We start from the raw sequence: 14382 nt of genomic DNA on the forward strand, positions 1-14382 counted from the left end.
CCCCACCTTTGTCCCCTCACCGAGGCCAGCTGGGACCAGCACTGCCAGGTCTAGGGGCCCAGAGCTCAAGGCACCAGAGGGCCCCTTTGCAGATTTTATGTGCACTTCCAAGTTTTAAATTTTTATTTCTTTTTAAAATAGCATGTATTGTTTTCTGATTGTGAAAGTAACATATGCTCGTCATAAGAAATTGGGACATACAGGATGTCTGAGCATGCACTGTGAACATTTTTATATTTCCTCCCAGCCTCTTCTCAAGTCCATACGTGTTTTACAGAATTGGATTTATTAATAAGTGAATAATACTCAGGACCCACTCTTTGCACTCAGGACTGTGGGGTGTGCCTGCCCTCATTACACGTGGAAAACATGGGCTTTGCAGTCGCAGGGACGCTGCCAAATCTGCACCACTGCTGAGCTGAGCCTGGGCCCGGTCTCCCGGCTGTTCCCACTTTCAGTGTCAGGAGCCGAGTTCCCAGGGATGACGTTGGGGCTGATTTTTGTCTTGCCGCCTGTCTCTGGGGTCGGGCCCTGGAGCGGCGTGTCCCTCTCTGGTCAAGCAGGTGACATTTTCAGGTCCCTGGCCCTCTCCTGCTTCCTGGGCTGCCTTGCCTGGCTGGCTGAAGGACCCCAGCTCCTGGACCTCCCCCCACACAGGGCCTGACCCCGTCCCTTTCCCCTGCCCCGCCCCCATCAGCCTCAGCCTTCAGGTCTGGAAACTCTCCCTTAGCACCTCCCTGTACCCCCACCGCCCCTGCTCCCTGCAGAGCGGTTCCTAACCAGCCTTCTGGAGCCTTCCATGACCCCATTCCATGGTGGGATTTGTGCACTTCCCGGACGGTTAGCATTTTAAAATGACTTGAGACCAATGTAGGGTTGCCAGCCCTGTATTTTCTCCACACTGGTAGTTGCCAGCTTTATTTTGCCAAGTAAGGACACAAGACAAAAGTATACCACCATGGGTTACTGCCATCATTTCATAAAAGAAGACAGGCCAGGCCTCTAGAAGTAGGCGGGCTCTGATCTCAGGAGAGAGGACAGTCCTTCAAATTGAATATATTTAGCTTTGCGAAAACCTCAAGGTTGAGCTTGTTCTCATCCTGCACAAGGCAGGTGTGGGCTGTGTCATTTCTGTCAGCCACCTCCAGGGGACCCGCCCTGGCCCCCATCACAGGCTCCCAGCTTGGCCTAAGTGGGTGGTGATCTCTCTCCCTTGTGGGGGCAGCTCTGTGGTCGCGGGACCTACTTGTCTGGTGGTGGGTGCACCGGCTGGGGCTGTGCTGGGCTGCTCAGAATAGTAGCTGAATGAATGCGGCTAGGTCCAGGGGCCAGAGTAGGAAGTCTGCCTGTGGCCAGGGTCCCGTGTCCTCAGCCTTCTAACTGCTGCCGGCAGCCCCAGCTCCAGGGTCTGTAGGGGCTGAGTGCCCAGATGAAGCAGTGATGCTGGAACTGCGGCTGCGGCCGGGCCTGGACCGTGGTCAGCCCTCCCTGGGCTCTGGTGGTTCTACGTTCATGGCAGGTGGGAGGTTCCTTCCAGGCTGACAGGGCCGCTGCGCTGGGTCTGCTGGTTTCCCAGCCCCAACACCGGGCGGTCCCAGCCCCTCCAGCAGGTGCGGGGCTCGTGCAGGGTGCGGTCCTGGGCCTCACTGTCCACGTCTCAGCACGACTGAGTCCCCAGGATGGTTAGACTTCTGCGGGAGCTGGATGGGTGGGGGAGGCGTGGAGGGGGAGGCAGGTCCCCGAGGCTCACAAGGGAGTGGTCTGCTGCTCCCATCCCGCCTCAGTGGCCCATGCGTCCGGCACGTTCCTGCAGTGGTGGGGACCACTCCTGCCTCCTTCTCATCTGGTGGGGATCTCCGTTTGTTGCCCTGGAAATACCGGCATCGGAGCTGAGAGCGGTGCTTCCTGGTAACCCGAAGGGCAGATACCCAAGTAGGGGGCAGGCTCACTGCAGTTTCGTCCCACACACGTATCAGCTTGGCCCTCGCCCCACCCCAGCCCTGTGCGGGGCCCCCCCTTCTCCCGCACCCCATCCTTGCCTCTCCCTGTTCTCCTGTGTCTCACCCTCTCTGCCCGTCAGCAGTTTAATGTTGCCTGGTTGGAATGAGCCCTTTCAGGTGGGCTGTGTGGCCCTGGGTCCTGGGTCCTGGGTCCTGGGTCCTGGGTCCTGGCACAGGTTTTGGGCCCAGAGGGAGTTCTGTGGCGCAAGCATAGCGCACCTGTTGGTAGCACCTCCCAGGAGACAGGGAGGGCCCATGGTATGGCTCGGGGGGTGGTGAGCTCCCCTCTTTGGCCTTCTCTGCTGCTGGAACCAGGGCCAGTTTCAGGTGGGGGTTGGTGTAGGGCTGAGCCCATAGGTGGCTGAGCAGAGCCGCTGGGCAGGTGGGAGGAGTACCGGGGAGGACGTGCTCTGAGGCCAAGCATGGAGGTTCAAGCAGGAGGGGACAGCGTTGCAGTGCTCCAGAGAGCGGGGAGCTCACCGCAGGGCCAGCCAGGGGCCAGGCACCCCCAGGGACCAGGGCTTTCCCTCCTTGGCATCGGGTTTGCATGTCAGAGTCCGTGCCAGCGGGGCTCAGGAGGCTGGGCCAGGCTCATCCAGGGCTGCGGTGGCCGGTGGCCGGTGGCTCTTTGAGCCCAGCCATGGCACAGGCACCCAGCGGCTCTGACTCTACTCCCTCCCTGAGCTCATGGGGCAGGATCTTGAGCCGTGAGCTTCTCCTTGCAGCCACTGGGAGAAGCGTCAGAGAATTTTATTTATGGCCGTTACGGAGCAAAGCAGGGGCCATCAGGCTGCAGTTTGCAGGGTCAGGAGGGTTCTCAGGTTTCCGCAGGGCCCTTGCCCGGTGTGTGCACCCGCAGGAGGCCTGAGGGCAGGGATTGCCCCTGGTGTCAGTTCAGGAGCAATGGTCAGCTGTAAGTGACCATACCGGTCACACGAAACTGTAAGCTGTGTGGCTGGGCCTGCCTCCTGCGTTCCTGGGTCTGGAGGTGGGGGTCTCACCTAAGACCTGCGGAGGCTGGCCGAGTGGGCCTAGGTTCTCTGTGAGGTTCCCACCCTCAGCTCCCCCTGGGGCCTTTCCACAGGAAGGGCTTGTGGCCGAGGCCTCTTCAGGGGGTGGGGGTGGTGCAGGTGCTGACCCAGCAGGCCAGAGGTGGCCATGGGGGCGGCGAGGCTCCTGGCCATGGTACTCGAGTCTGGTGTGTCCGCACGGGCGTCCCCAGAACCGGAGTCACTGTGTCCCTCTCTCCTTTCCCTACCCACCCCATTCTTTCTGCTCTCCCCGCTGCGTTCCCTGTGCCTGTCCCCTCGGGCCGGACTCGGTGGGTCTCTCCATCCCCTCCTTCTGTGATCGCCTTCCGCCTGTTTCCTCCTGGCCGCTCCTCTCTGCCTCTTTCCTTCCTGTTGGCTGTCCTCTCTGCCCTTGTCTCTCTCTCCTGCCCACTTGGCGTTGGCCCCTTTCTGCTTCTCCCTGCTTCCTCCATTTCTCCCCTCTCCCCATCTCCCCTCCGGGTCCCCCTGCTTTTGGCTCCGCGACACCCCACTCCCGCCCCTGCCCCCTCAGGCACACGGAGCAGCAGGAGACGAACCACACCATCTCTGCCAGCACCAGGGCCATGAAGCAGATGTCGGAGCTCCTGCAGGGCTGCTCCCGGGTACGTTTCCCAGGAGGGTGGAGTGGGGCGGGCGGGCGGGCTCTGGCTGGACTCTGAGACTGGCTCCACAGGGCCTCAGCCACACGGGACCGTTAGGCCCAGACAGGGTGCTTCGGAAAGGCGTCCCCTGGGAGCTGGTCTCCCTGAAATGGGACCATTGTGCTGGCGCACCTGCAGCCCGTTGTCACCTGTGGGCTCACATGGCAGTGCGTGGGGCCGAGTTCAGGTTGGAACTATAAGAAAGGCCCCCCCCCCCCGGCTGGGCTTAATCTGTGACTTGAGACATGGTCTGGGGAATGACCAGGGCCCCCTGGGGAGATGTGAGAGGTGCCAGGTGCAGAGGGGAGCAGCACCCCACATCTGTGTCCTGGTCCCAGGACTCTGGGGCTGCCTGGCTTTATCTGTGCCGGAGCTGCCTGGCGAGAGATGAAGGCTGGGGCTCCCAGTGGCCTGGCGGTTCTCACAGCCAACCGGAGTGGGCAGTGCCAGGGTCCAGGGGTGGCTTGCATGTTGTCGCCTTTGGCAGTGTGCCTGGAGCACCAGCTCTGTGCCAGGCAGTGTCTGGGCACTGAGTTGTGGGGTCAGGACAGACAAGGCGCAGTCCAGCGAGGGCATGGAGGCCGTGCATGAGGGCTGAGAATTTGGTGATGGGAGAGGTGGTTTCATGGCTGCAGCCCTGGCGCTGGTGGTGAGAAGCAGCCTGGACTGTGCTGAGGTCTGTGGGCCCTGGCGCCACCACCCATGTGGCCCTAAATTGGCTGCGGTCTCCTGAGCTGTTGGACGGGGGTCGTTCTGAGTGGGTTGTTTTGGAGACCAGACGGGCATATGCTGGCTCCATGGTCCGTGCCGAAGGCTGTGTGGGGTATGGTGCCGATGTGGGCTGTGTCTGTGGGGCTCATGCTGTGCTGGCGCTTGAGGGGTAGAGCCATTGGCACTGGGGTGATGAAGGTGATGGGATAAGCCTGGTTCTGACGGCGGAGGGCGTGGTGATGGCGGTGAGGCTGGGAATGGGTGGAGAAGGGTGTCTGCTGCAGGTACTGCCAGGAGGGCACAAGGAGTGTGGGGAGCCAGAACACCCCAAGAATGCAGGGGCTGTGGGAGGCAGCCAAGGCCTCGGCCACCACTGAAGTCACACTCTCTTTGTAGCAGGAGCGCCTTCAGCTGGACCGCCTGAGAACTCAGCTCTCCGATGCCATCCAGCGCTACGGAGCCGTGCAGAAGGTGAGGCATGGGCAGGTGGAGGGTGCCACCAGGTGGGGCGGCCTCGCCCTCTTGAGCGCCCACTCTGGCTGTGTCGTCCTTGGGGTGGCCTGGTATGGTCCCATCCCCCAAAGCAGAGGAAGGGCCAGGCTTGGGGACATTCCACAGTCACCAGGATCCAGCTGGTGTGACCGCAGGGCATGTGCAGCGAAGGACACTGCCCAGGAGGCATCTGTGCAGCAGCCTCGTGGGGGCGGGGCAGGGGACAGGTGTCACCCCTTCTGATAAGTGAGGAAGCAGACGCAGAGGGTCTAGGTGCCTGCGTGATGGTGGTGGGGGGTGCCGTCCAGCAGGTCGGCAGAGCCCAGCCACGCTCCCTGGATGCTGCGTTCTCTCGGAGCCGAGGCTGTGCTTTGTTGTTGGCTGCTGTCCAGCACTTATGTCTGCCTGACCGTTTCTCCTCTCCTCCCGCCTTTTGTGTTCTTCCCATCTCCCTCCTTTTTCCAACAGAAAATTGCAGAGAAGTCCAGAGCTCTGCTTCCCACGGTGCAGAGGGGTGGCAGACAGCAGGTGGGTGTCAAGCGTTCGCGTGGCCGGTGGGCATTAGGGGACAGCAGAATCCAGGGCTGTGGGGACTCCAGGGAAGAGCAGGAGGGGCTGAGGGCAGGGGCCTCTGTCTGAAGGGTCTGCCTTGACAAATGACCTTTTACAGAATTGGCATTTGACCTACGGCTTCTGGCATGGGCTTGATACACAGTAACGGTTGTTGACAGTTCCACTTGCTGTGCAGAACTAACTCGAATCAGACTAACCCTCCGGAGAATAGAAACTGATAGAAGACCTAGAAAAGAGTATAATTGGAGTCACAGATGAATGGATGGAGAGAGAATGAACAGAAACAACATTTAAAGAGGTAATGGTTGAGAATTTTCCAAAACTGCCCACATATTTCAAGTCACAGAGTAAAATAGCTCTATGATAAAAAAAAAATGCCACCCATAGTTACATCGTAACAAAATTCTGAATACCAGAGACAAAAATCATATCTTGAAAGCTGATTGAACGCTGAGAAAAAAAGTCGTGTTATTTTACAAGGAGCAAGAAGACGTACACCCAACTGCTTGAATGAAACAATGGAAGCCGGGAGGCGATGGAAAGATGCCTTCGAAGCTCTGAAAGAATGTGGCCGCCACATCTTTATGGTAAGCCAGCGGTTCTCTCACAGATGAGAAAGTCCTAACTATGAAGAGAGAGATCGACAAACGTGACTTTGTTAAAATCAATACACCCTTAAGAGTGTGAAGAGTCAACCCACAGAGTGAGCAAAGATGTTCGCACAACACATAACCTGAAAAGGCCTCACAGCCATAACATATAAAGAGCTCTTACAAAGCAACAAAAAAGGCAGACTACTGCAAAAACAAAAAAGGCTAAAAGCCATAGGCGAGTGCATGGCAGAAGGGGACCAGTCAGCACACAGAAGTGCTCTCACATGTGTCATCAGAAGCAGCAAGGTGAACCCGTGGTGCTGCGCCCCTGCACCCCCTCTCTCCCACCAGAGTGACCAAGATGGGGAAGTACTATGTTGGCAAGGGAGGGGCAGCTGGAAATGTCGTGCTGTTGATGGGAGTGGGACTGGGGACCGCCAGTCTGGAACCCTGCTGGAAGCGTCTGCTAGTTAAGCCTTTCCTTGCCTGTGACCAAGCACGTACCCAGTGGAAATGCCCTTACTTCTTCGCCAGAAGTCACGTAGGAGAGTGCTCACAGCAACCCGACACACAGAAGCAAAAGCCTGGGAAGAGAGCCAGTCTGTGTGGAATGCATAAATCATTTGTGCTGAACTCACACAGTGGAAGGCTGTACAAAGAATGAAGTGTTGCTGGGAGGGCCCGCCAGTGCTGTCACGGACATGCTGTTGGGCCAGAGAGCCTGAAACCAGAGAAGGCAGAGGTCAAAACCAGGCCGCTGCTGACTCGTGGTGTGAGAAGCCAGACAGCGTAATGACTAGGGTCTTGGAGTGTCGGGTGTCTTGACCCGGAAGTGTTTCCTTTGTAAGAACTCATGGACCCATTCACTTGTGATTTGTGCGTTGAACTGTAAACGTGTTATTTTGCAGTAGGATTGTTTTTTTGAAGGAGGAGACTGGTCCAAAGTGCTTCTGAGTAATAATGACAAATAGGTTATTTTCAGGAGTTTTGTAAGCTGTAGGTTATGAGATCCCACTCCATCCTGTTCAACACAGGGACTTTTACTGCGTTGGTACCCCAGATGCAGGTGCCACCGTCCGCCTCTCTCTTCGGAGCCTGCTCTGGGTCGCTGTGAGCAGGCCAGCCTGTCCGGAGTGGGCCGCTGAGGCCGAGGTTGGCCACAGCCTCCGCCAGGTCCCGGGTCAGTCTCAGAGCTGGGTCAGGCCCAGCCAGTGGGCAGCACAGGGGCGCATCTGGGCCGGCTCCTGCCGTGTGCTTCCGCAGTGGTGAAGATGCACTTCGCCTCCCTGGCCAGCTGGAAGTTTCCTGGGCATAGGTGGAGGTTGCCCCTCGCCTCTGCGCCCCACTTCCTTTCATGTGGGGGCTGGGGGAGGACGGCTACAGTCTTGCCACTTCCGACGGTCTGGGCTTTGACAAGTCTCCAGAAACTTCTGTCAGCTAACGAGTAGTCATTGCTATTTGGAGAAATCGGTGACCAGCCTCGACTGATAAACAGAAGCTGTTTCCCAAGCTCGCGCCCTGAGCCCTGCCCTCCCACGGGGGTCGTGGATGTTCCCACGTGGAGCCCAGGGTTGGAGCATGCGAGAAAGTGGCCTGTTTCCCAGAGCCCCTGAGGACCCTGGGGTCCCGCCTTGCGCCTCCCTGGCCCCCTGGAGAACCCCTCAGGGCCTCGTCTTTCTCACGGGAAACCGCTCAGCCCCGCTCTCCTGTTGGGCTGTGGGTTTCTCCTGTACGTGTCAGAATGGGACCCAAACCCTTGGCCTTGGAGGGAGGAGAAAGCCGCCTTTGTTGATGCCTCTCGGGCTGGAAAACCATCACACACGGCCCCTCCACACCGACCCCAGCGCCTTGCCAGCAAATCCCTAATCCCAGCTTCGGAGCTAAAGACCCAAATTGAGCCTTTGTGGAGAGAATAAAGGGGTGCTTTCTGATCCTTTCAGAGGGCTGCGGCGGATCAGGCAGCTAAGCCATTTCTTCCTGCCCTGTCTCTTGTCATGAGCCGCCTGGGGAAGGCAGGCATCTGCTACCTGTGGCGGGGAGGGCACTCAGGGCCGAGCCACCCACCACATGTGGACACGATGGCCTGTACCCTTGGCCTCCAGGTGGGGGGGGGTCACTGTTCCCACTCTACAGGTGAGCACCCTGAGGCCCTGAGGGTGTGAGGGACTTGTCCAGGCCTTAGTAGGCCAGTGCTGGGCTGCAGCTTTGTGGGGAGGGGGGCTGGGAGCTGCAGAATTGGCCTGTCGCCGGGCCAGCCTCCCTCCCGCTCCCCCATATGCACTGCTCACTTCCTCCCGCCCACACCCGGAAGGAGGTGATAATTGCTGCCTTGGCCGAGTAGCTCTTATCAACAGATTTTTTAGATCTTTAATTTTATATTCATCTACCCATGTATTTATTTATTTAAAGGCCTCTGCTGACTCCGGGGGAAGAGGCCCCGCCACGGTAGCGTGTATGTAGGGGAGTGTCAGCTTGGGAAGGAGAGCTGGGTAGCGTGGCTTCATTCTACCTGCGGGATCCGCAGTCACCCTCTAACTGAGAGTGGGCGTGCCCACCTGCGGGCGTGAGCACAGGGAGAACGCTGCTGGTGGCACGCCCTGTCCCTCAGCAGCCGGCAGTGCTGGTGCCATCGCCACCAGGGCCTCCTGCAGGCAGGTCCCTCGGGGATGTGCTGGCGTTCTCATTGGTGCGATTTCTTGGTTTCTGTTCCTAGCCAAGTATGTCTGTGCACTGGGCTCTCGCCGTCCGTCTGCTCTATCCCCAGGCCTGGCATAGGGTGGGCCATCATGACCCCTGAAAGTGTGCTGGGAAGAACTTGAGACTTCAGATTGTGTTCTCCTCCTGGAAGGCCTGTGGCGGGGCCTGCAGGGAGTAGGGTCCTCCAGGAAGACAATCATGGTCCCGTAGCTGCCGCCCGTGAGATGGGGTCTGCAGGGCCACCGCAGCCAAGTGGGCCCCTGAAGTCCCTTGGAGTCACAACTCCCGAGAGCTGGGAACACGAGACTGTGCTCTGCGGGATCTTCTGTGTGGCCCTGGCTCAGGCTGGGTTGTGGGGTCCTGCCAAGTACCCCCCACCATCAGGCTTGGGATGGCCAAAGGCAGGCATGTGGGCAGAATGGCAGGTGCCCAGCGTCTGCCTGCCCCTGATCACTGCCAACCATTTACAGCAGCCTCAGCACCCCGTGACCCTGGGGGGACGTTCCCCTGAGCAACGAGGTAGAGGCCCCGGGCCCACCGCCCCACATGGCTGCAGAGCCCAGGCTGTGGCCTCCGTTCTCCTCACCAGGAGCCTGTTGGGGTTCGGGGAGGGGAGCACAGCCTTCTGGGGGCTCCTGGTGCCTGTGAGCGAGGCTCAGCCGAGGTGGAGCCGCCGGCTGCTCGCCTGGGAAGAAGACTTGGTGGTAAGCGGTCCTTCTCTGTCATCAGCAGAGTCCCCGGGCCCCTTTTGCCGAGCTGGCTGAGGATGAGAAGATCTTTAATGGGGACGACAGCGTGTGGCAGGGCCAGGAGCAGGCGCTGCTTCCGGAGATCACTGAGGAGGACCTGGAGGCCATCCGGCTGCGTGAGGAGGCCATTCTGCAGATTGAGGTGAGGGCCCGGGGTGGGGGGGGTGTGCACGTGTGCGCGTGTCCTTGGGTTCCCCGGTGTGGTGACTCGGCTCTCCAAAAATAGCGCTGGGCCACTTGCTCTGTGGTCAGCAGACTGAGGCCATATCCTGCCTGAGTCTGAGGGGCCAGAGCTGGGATCCCAGGGCCTTGCCTGTGATGACAGCCTTTTCTTGGCTCTGGGCTGCGTGGTGGAGCAATTGGAGTTCGGGAGCCCATCAGAGTTCACCCTGTGTCTTATCCCCACCTCCCTAGGTTTTCCCAGCAGGGCCCAGCCTGTGCTGAAGCCCAGGGCCTGTGCTGGGGAGGCACGTCTCAGTCCCTGCGAGCACTGCCTTCTCTGCATGCTTAGGTCTCCAGGAGGCTGTTTGGTTCTGACCAGGGGCTTCCGGGCCTGGATGTTTTGACTGAACGCCAGGAGAGCTGAACCTGCAATTTGGTAGTGCTGCCAGCAGGTGGCGGTGTGACCCGTCAGGTCCCGCTGCAGGGCGGAGGTTCCTTGTTCTTTACCTTCTGAAGTTCATACGTGTGTAGTACATTCTGCCAAACATGTCCGTAGCCACACCACTGCCGAAGGCATGTGGTGTCCTGATAGGTGTGTGCAAGCCGGTACCGCGTGGGGGGGTGAGTGTGTGGGTGGCTGTCTTAGCTGTGTTCTGACAGCTGCCCCTTGGTTAGCCCTTTTCCAGATGAGAAGGGTGCAGGTCAGCGAGGTCGCCCCACCAGGTTGTGGCAGAGCCAGCCCTGGTCCCCGCGGCAGTGACTTCACCCTGGCTGAGTCTGGTTCTTCCTGTCTGGAGGGCAGGGCAGTGCCCTGTTTCCCTGGGGTAGGAGAGGTCGGATGAGATGGCACGTGCCCCTAGCCACTTCCACTACATAGCAGGCTTGCCAGGCAGTGGTCTGGCCGTTGAAGCCGGAACCAGAGTCGCCTGTCCACTGCCAGCCAAGTCTGCCCACCGGCCCCAACGGCTGTGTCTGTGCTGGGCCTTTCCTGCGAAGCCCATCTCACCTGATCTCACCTGGGAGGGCTGGCACTCCCTGCTCCCCTCCAGAGCCGGAGTGTCACCTGACCCAGGTGCAGAGCTCAGAGTGCACCAGCTGCTCCGTTGCCATGGCTACCTGGAAGGCCTAGGAGGGAAGAGGCTGGGGATGTGAAGGGGGCCAGGAAAGGCCTCCAGGCTGAGCAGAGCGCCTCGGGCCGGGCCTCCCGAGCTGGCATTGTGCAGTGGACTGCAAGGGGGGTTGCTGCTGTGGCTGATATCTAACTATAAATACTGAATAAATCAGCACATGAAGTTTGCTGTTCCATTAACTGGAACCGTCGTCGTCTTTATAGGTGGATGGCTGCCAAGATCCTAATTATAAGAAGAGATTGTGTGATAGAGAAAATGCAGTGGTATTTTCTTTTTGTTGTTAAACGAGGAGGGAGCGAACACACACACACACACACACACACACACACACACACACAGACACACAGGTTTTATTATGTCCCGTGCAAGGTTGTTATTCTGCAGAGCCAGTGACAGAAGAGAAAGAGGATTCTGTGAGAGCTTTTAATGAGTTCTAGTTTTAGAAGCAAGCAGGAAAATAATTGCATGATTTAAACGTTTGCTAAGTTGAGGTGTTTTTTGGTCTCCCCCTCACACTTGCTTGCCGCTCTGTGGGGCCCACGCACGGTGCCTCCGCCCTCGTGCTCTGCAGCTGGGGCTGCTTGATGCCCCGGAGGGCTCCAGCCCAGGTCAGCCCCAGGGCCTCGGCCCTCAGTGCAGGTGCCCTGCCTTCAGGCCCGTGACCAGCCTGGCCTTGAGCTCACAGCCCAGGACTGAGGACTGACTTCTGCCTGGAACGTGCGTCCTACCCATGATCCTAGTGGGACCAGCCCTCTGGTGTATCTCCCAGGTGTGCCGGGGAGTCGTTCCATCCAAGAGGATGCCCTTGGTGTCCTCTGTTAGGATGAGGCCTACCTACCCAGGCCCCAGCATCCAGAGTGACTGGAGGGACACTGTCCATGCCAGTGGCCTGTGCCCAGATGCCCCCACTCTGTGCTGCTCTCTAATGCTGAGGCTCCCTGTCTGTGTCCCCTCCCTCAGGCCCCAGGCCCAGCTCCAGGTCCCAGCCCCCTGCGCCTGCCCAGTTCTGTAGTTACGGGGTCGCAGCCAGCTCTTCAGTGCCATGTCTGTTCTGCAAACGCCACCTCCAGCTGCCGCAAGTCCCAGCACCCATTGAATGAAACAGGCACAGCTGTGCAGAGACCTGTCCGAGGGCACGGCCTCCCTGCCCTTCCACAGCGGCGCAGAGGCCAGCGGAGGAAAGAAGCCGAACTCCCATGTGGGTTTCCGGCTTTTTGTGCCAGCTGGCTGGCCGGGGAATAAGCAGTTACGCTCAGCGTGTGTGAGGCACGGAGTGGGACCCAGGGGTCTGTGTCTGGCTTTGTCCTGCGTGAATAAGTCGCGTGTCGTCACATGGGAAAGCGTTCTCTGCAGAAAGCATTTTCCGAAAAACAAGGGGGAGGGTTTTTTTAAGTGTTGCTGTTTCCAGGAGCCCAGCCCAAGTTTTTGTTCAGGACGAATGATACTGATTCATCAGAGAGGTCACGGATCTGAGGGTGGATGGTCTGCTGAGGAAAGGGGGCTGGCCCAGCTCCTGCCGTGTCAGCTGAGCCTTGTGCTGAGAGGTGGGTGAGGGTCAGTGGTCTGACTGTCAGGTTTTTTCAAAAAGAGAGAGGCCGGAAATGAAAGGGGTGTCCACGTGAAAGGTCACACTGACCTCCAGTCAGTGATGAGAACCGCACAGTGCGCAGCCCTGGTGCTGAGCATCTGGACGCTGCGGTGCTGGCGCTCTTCGTGGAGCTGCCTTGTGTGGTCACCCTGCGTGAGGCCCCCTCCTCTGGGCTGCTGCTTCCCCATGCAGCGAGCGCTCTGAGCATCTCAGCCCCCGGTCGGGGCCCCGCCAGCTCTGTCCCACTCTGGACAGAGCCCTGTGTGTGGTCCTGGCAGGTATGGCTGGTGTGGTTGGGGGGACGGCCAGGACCTGGGTGGGGCCCCAGCCTGAGATGGCCAGGCTGGTGGAGGTTCCCGGCAGCCGTCCTCGGCCACAACAGTGTCCCGACGGCTGCAGAACCATCCTGCCTGGGGGGAGAAGGCAGTTTGTACAGCCGGTTGGCAGCCAGGGCGCCAGTGTGTGTGCAGCCAGTGGGGAAGTCACCTTGGCCACTGCATCTCCAAGGGGGCCTTCCCCAAAGCCCAGGACGCGCGCCTGCCCAGAACACTGCTCCGTCCAGGCAGCCTCAGGCTATTGCATCACTGCTGCTCCAGACGGACCACGCCAGACAGCAGCCATGTGTTCACGCCGGGGCCAGGCCACACAGGCTTACAGAAACAAGAGCAGCTGACACCCCGACCCCAGCAGGAGCCTGAGGGTCTCGGGCCCCATGGGCACTGGGCTTATGTCCCCTGCCCAGGACACCCCCGCTGCCCTCTCCTTGGCCAAGGCTGTGTCCCTGTAGGCCGTGCAGGGCCGTGGGCAGCACCACGCCCGCCCATGGGAAGTGCCGCAGCGCTGAGCTTCATGGGAGCGAGGACCAGCTCTGAGTCACAGGGGTGACCCAGATTGCTGGGGTCTGGGAGGTGGTGGCCTGGGTCAGGTCAGCCCAAACTCGGGTGTGCCGGCTCCAACATTTACCAGCTGTGCACCCTTGGGAGAGTCCCTAAGCCTCTTGGTGACTTGGTTTTTTCGTCTACCCTGCCTGTGAGGTGAGGGTGCCCCCCACACAGTGTGGGAGACTGAGCGCCTTACAAAGGCCCCCACGAGTCCCTGAGTCCAAGTGCACCCAGGCCAGCCTCCTGTGAGAAGAGGTGTGTCAGGCCTCTGCGTGTGCTCGGCGGCCAAGGTCAGGGTTGGTGTGTGGCCTGTCAGTGCCCAGCCTCTGGCGGGATTGAGGCGGGAATCTGGAAGTCTGTGTGGAGGTGGGGCCACTCTGCCTGAGACTTGGGTGAGCCTGTAGCGTTTGACTTGTGACCTTGATATCTTGACCTTAGGGTGGAACCTAAGCTTGGCCTCTGAAGCTGGTGGCCTCACCTAGGGAGGGCCATGACGACTTGGACCCCAGAAAAGGGCCCAGGCCCACCCAGCACCCACCCATCTGCCACTGCTCGCCAGGACCGAGACCCACAGGCCCCACACTCTCTACCACCTTTCCGGCCACCGGCCCCATTCCCACAGATTTAAGCCCCGTAATTGAATTGCAATTGATAGTATGTGTCGGTTTAAGATCATGCTAATTGCTTCATTTCCCAGAACAGTCCTAAAAAGAAAATGAATTTCCCTGTAATATTTTGCAGTGGGGTGAAGTGACCCTTGTGGAAATCAATCTGGGCTCCGCAGTGAGCTGTAGGGTGGGGTGCGGGGGAGGCACTGGGGTGGGTTCATGGAAGTGAGTGGTGTGGCTCTTTGATGCTATTTTGCTGGGCAAATGGAGTTAAGATGCAGTTGGGCGGCAGGAAGATGCAAGAGGCCAGCATGACATGCTGGGGTGGGGGATCCCCAAAGTCCTCCTGGCCCAAGTTTCTGCTCCTTACGCCATTCACCAGCCTCATGAAGCCACTCAGTCTTTGGATAGCAGTGGGGCTCCCATCCATCCATCATCCATCTGTCCATCCACCTACCTCCATCTATTCATTCATCCACCATCCATCTGTCCATCCACCCACCAT

At 59.3% G+C, this 14382-nt stretch overlaps 1 protein-coding gene across 14 annotated transcripts in view; it reads left to right on the forward strand.

Moving 5' to 3' along the window:
- Positions 1–14382, forward strand: part of TSNARE1 (t-SNARE domain containing 1) — a 102778-nt gene that overhangs the window by 47939 nt on the left and 40457 nt on the right. For 9 of the 14 annotated variants that reach the window (XM_019657866.1, XM_019657876.1, XM_019657871.1 and 6 more), the window contains 4 exons: positions 3564–3654; positions 4801–4875; positions 5365–5424; positions 9489–9650. In XM_019657866.1, the coding sequence (XP_019513411.1) occupies positions 3564–3654; positions 4801–4875; positions 5365–5424; positions 9489–9650 (388 nt within the window). The remainder of the gene's footprint in view (positions 1–3563; positions 3655–4800; positions 4876–5364; positions 5425–9488; positions 9651–14382) is intronic. The other 5 variants (XM_019657877.1, XM_019657875.1, XM_019657867.1 and 2 more) reach the window with 2 other exon arrangements.

Source organism: Hipposideros armiger, unplaced genomic scaffold (genome assembly GCF_001890085.2).
Source record: "Hipposideros armiger isolate ML-2016 unplaced genomic scaffold, ASM189008v1 scaffold_280, whole genome shotgun sequence".
Lineage (NCBI taxonomy): Eukaryota > Metazoa > Chordata > Mammalia > Chiroptera > Hipposideridae > Hipposideros > Hipposideros armiger.